General features: G+C 41.0%; 1 protein-coding gene across 1 annotated transcript; it reads left to right on the top strand.

The window, feature by feature from the left end:
- The first annotated feature begins 2,177 nt into the window (after window positions 1-2,177).
- On the top strand, window positions 2,178-3,061 carry LOC138873673 (uncharacterized mitochondrial protein AtMg00860-like). Its single transcript, XM_070152149.1, has 2 exons — window positions 2,178-2,289; window positions 2,652-3,061. Exons 1-2 carry the CDS (start codon window positions 2,178-2,180, stop codon window positions 3,059-3,061), a joined length of 522 nt encoding a protein of 173 aa, XP_070008250.1.
- The last annotated feature ends 411 nt before the right edge of the window (window positions 3,062-3,472 follow it).

The raw sequence follows: 3,472 nt of genomic DNA, 5'->3' as shown, positions 1-3,472 counted from the left end.
TTGGTCGTGAAAGGGCCTTCGAAAGATATTGGGGCAAGTCCGAAAAGCTCAAAAGTGGTAGTGCTAGGGATTCCAAGTAAGCCTGTCATAGTTGTGAAGGGGGCTCCTATTACCCCTATCATCATTAAACCAGAAACCCAGCTGCTAGTGGTTGATGCCAAGGCTGTTTTGTGGAATTACAAACAAGTGATAGTGACATACAAAGGAAAAGAAATAGAGGAAGAAGTTAATGAAACTGGAGGATTGACTCATTCAGGGAGATATTTCACCTCAGAAGAATTAAAGAAAGCCAAGCCATTCAAAGATAGCCAAATGCCAGTAAAGAAATCGGTCATCGAGGAAAAGGCTGAGGAGTTCCTGAAAAAGATGAAAGTGCGTGATTATTCCATTGTAGAGCAGTTAAGGAAAACACCAGCTTAGATTTCTCTTTTGTCTTTGCTGATACATTCAGATGAACATCGCAGGGTCTTGATGAAAATTTTGAATGACGCACATGTTCTTGATAAGATCACAGTGAATCACTTGGAAAAGATAGCTAGCAAGATCTTCGAAGTAAACAGGATCACTTTCTCAGATGATGAACTTCCTATGGAGGGTACAGAACACAACCGAGCCTTTTATCTCACGGTGAAGTGTGAAGATTTTGTCGTCTCAAAGGTTTTGGTTGACAATGGCTCTAGTGAGAACATTTATCCCCTGTCTACTCTGCAAAAATTGAAGATTGGCATCGAAAGAATCCACATGAACAGTGTGTGCGTTCGAGACTTTGATGGGGTAGGTAAAGATTCTGTTGGAGATATAATGCTTGAGTTGTCGATAGGGCCAGTTGAGTTCACCATGGAATTCCAAGTATTAGATGTGGTTGTCTCCTACAGTCTATTATTAGGCAGGCCCTAGATACATGTTGCTAAGGCAGTCCCGTCTTTTCTGCACCAAATGGTGAAGTTCGAATGGGACAGGCAGGAAATAGTTGTGCACGGTGATGAAGACCTGTCAGCTTGTAATGACACAATTGCTCCGTTTATCGAAGCTGAAGATGATAAGGGACCTTGGGTCTATCAAACTTTTGAAACAGTGTCTTTTGAGAATATTCCTGAAGGAAAATGCATTCCGGGTCCTAAGCTATCCTCCGCGTCTGTCATGGTTGCGAATGAAATGTTGAAGAATGGTTTTGTGCTGGGCAAGGGTCTGGGATCATCTCTATAGGGTATTGTGCGCCCCAGTGGGAATCCTGGTACATTTGGTTTGGGATTCACGTCCATAGAAAAGGACGTGAAAAGGGTTAAAAATCTGAAACAGAAGGTATGGTCACTCCCCAAGCCTGTCCCACACATCTCTAAGTCTTTTGTCAAGACAGGGGACGAAAAACCTCCAACCTCGTCGATCCCAAAACCTGCGGTCGATGTTGATGAAGAGATGATCAAGTGGTTTCAAAGTCTATTCGATGAGGTCAATATGGTAGAAGTTGGTGAAGGCTCTAGTAAAGCAGATGTGCAGCTCGTTGGTCCAAACGTGAAGCTTGGCAATTGGAAAGCTACTCCTCTCCCCACCAGGAAGGAGTTTTGGTAGTTTGCTTTGTTTTCCTTTTTGTTATCTGGGTTATTCCAGGGTTGTAATCCAGATTTTTAGTTTTTGTTTGTTTTGATGTTCAAACCCTTCTATCCTTTTATTTTCAATGAAATGCAATTTCCCATTTTTCGTTATTCCTAATAGTGTTTTTTTTGTTCTTTTTTCTTTCGTACAGTTCTTTTTATGCTGGTTGCAATGATATGACATGCATGAAGAATTTTCAGTCGAGTCTTATAAGCCAATCTAATTCTAAATTAACAATCTAGGAAGTAGAATATTATGATGAAATAGAATATGATGAAGAAGCAGCATTTGAGAAAATTAGTAAAGAGCTAAAACAATTTGAAGAAAAACCAAAGCCTAATCTAAGTGAAACTGAAGCAATCAATTTAGGGGACCAGGATAATATTAGGGAAACCAAGATAAGTGTGCATTTAGAATCGCAAGTTAAGGAGGAAATAATCAAAACGTTGTTTGAGTACAAAGATGTCTTTGCATGGTCATATGACGATATGTCAGGCCTGAGCATTGATCTAGTAGTTCATAAATTGCCAACAGATCCAACATTCCCTCCTGTCAAGTAAAAGTTGTGAAAGTTCAAGACTGATATGAGTGTGAAGATCAAAGAAGAAATCACAAAGCAGCTTACTGCAAAGGTCATTCGGGTCACTCGATATCCCACTTGGTTAGCCAATGTTGTGCTAGTACCAAAGAAGGATGGTAAGACCAGGGTCTGTGTTGATTACTGTAATCTTAACAAAGCAAGCCCAAAGAATGATTTTCCATTGCCGAACATTCACATTCTGATCGATAATTGTGCCAAGCATGAGATTGGGTCTTTTGTGGATTGTTATGCGGAGTATAACCAGATCTTGATGGATGAGGAAGATGCAGAAAAGACAGTATTCATCACGTCATAGGGAACATATTGTTATCGGGTAATGTCATTTGGTTTGAAGAATGCTGGGGCAACTTACATGAGGGCGATGACCACCATATTTCATGACATAATACATAGGGAGATCGAGGTTTATGTAGATGATGTGATCATAAAGTCAAAGAAGCATTCTGACCATGTTAAGGACTTGAGGAAGTTTTCCAAAGGCTCCGCAGGTACAACCTCAAGCTCAATCCAGCAAAGTGTGCATTTGGTGTCCCGTCGGGGAAGCTGCTGGGATTCATAGTTAGTAGACGCGGTATTGAGTTAGATCCGTCAAAGATCAAAGCCATTCAAGAGTTAACGCTGCCAAAGAAAAAAACAGAGGTGATGAGCCTGTTTGGAAGGTTAAATTACATCAGCAGGTTTATTGCTCAGCTCACGACAACCTGTGAGCCCATCTTTAAGCTGCTGAAGAAAAATGTTGCAGTCAAGTGGACTGACGAGTGTCAAGAAGCATTTTATAAGATTAAGAGGTACTTGTCAAACCCACCTGTGCTGGTCCCACCAGATCCTAAAATACCTTTAATTCTCTATTTGACAATCTTTGGATAATTCTTTTGGTTGTGTATTGGGTCAACATGACATCACGGGAAAGAAGGAGCAAGCAATCTATTATCTCAGTAAGAATTTCACTCCATATGAGGTTAAGTACACTCTGTTTGAGAGGACATGTTGCGCCCTGACTTGGGTGGCACAAAAGTTGAAGCATTATCTGTCGTCCTACACTACTTACCTCATTTCTTGCATGGATCCTCTAAAGTATATCTTTCAGAAGCCTATGCCCACGGGAAGACTTGCAAAGTGGCAGATTTTACTTACAGAGTTTGACATCATCTATGTGACGGACCGCGATGAAAGCCCAAGCCTTGGTCGAGAATCCGGTGGATGAAGAATATGAGCCACTGAAGATTTATTTTCCTGATGAGGAGATCATGTGTGTTGACAAGGTTGACCATGATGAAA

The sequence above is a fragment of the Nicotiana sylvestris genome, chromosome 7 (genome assembly GCF_000393655.2).
Source record: "Nicotiana sylvestris chromosome 7, ASM39365v2, whole genome shotgun sequence".
NCBI classification, from domain to species: Eukaryota; Viridiplantae; Streptophyta; class Magnoliopsida; order Solanales; family Solanaceae; genus Nicotiana; species Nicotiana sylvestris.
Note: the sequence above shows the minus strand (reverse complement) of the source record. Positions and strands in the feature narration are given on the sequence as shown.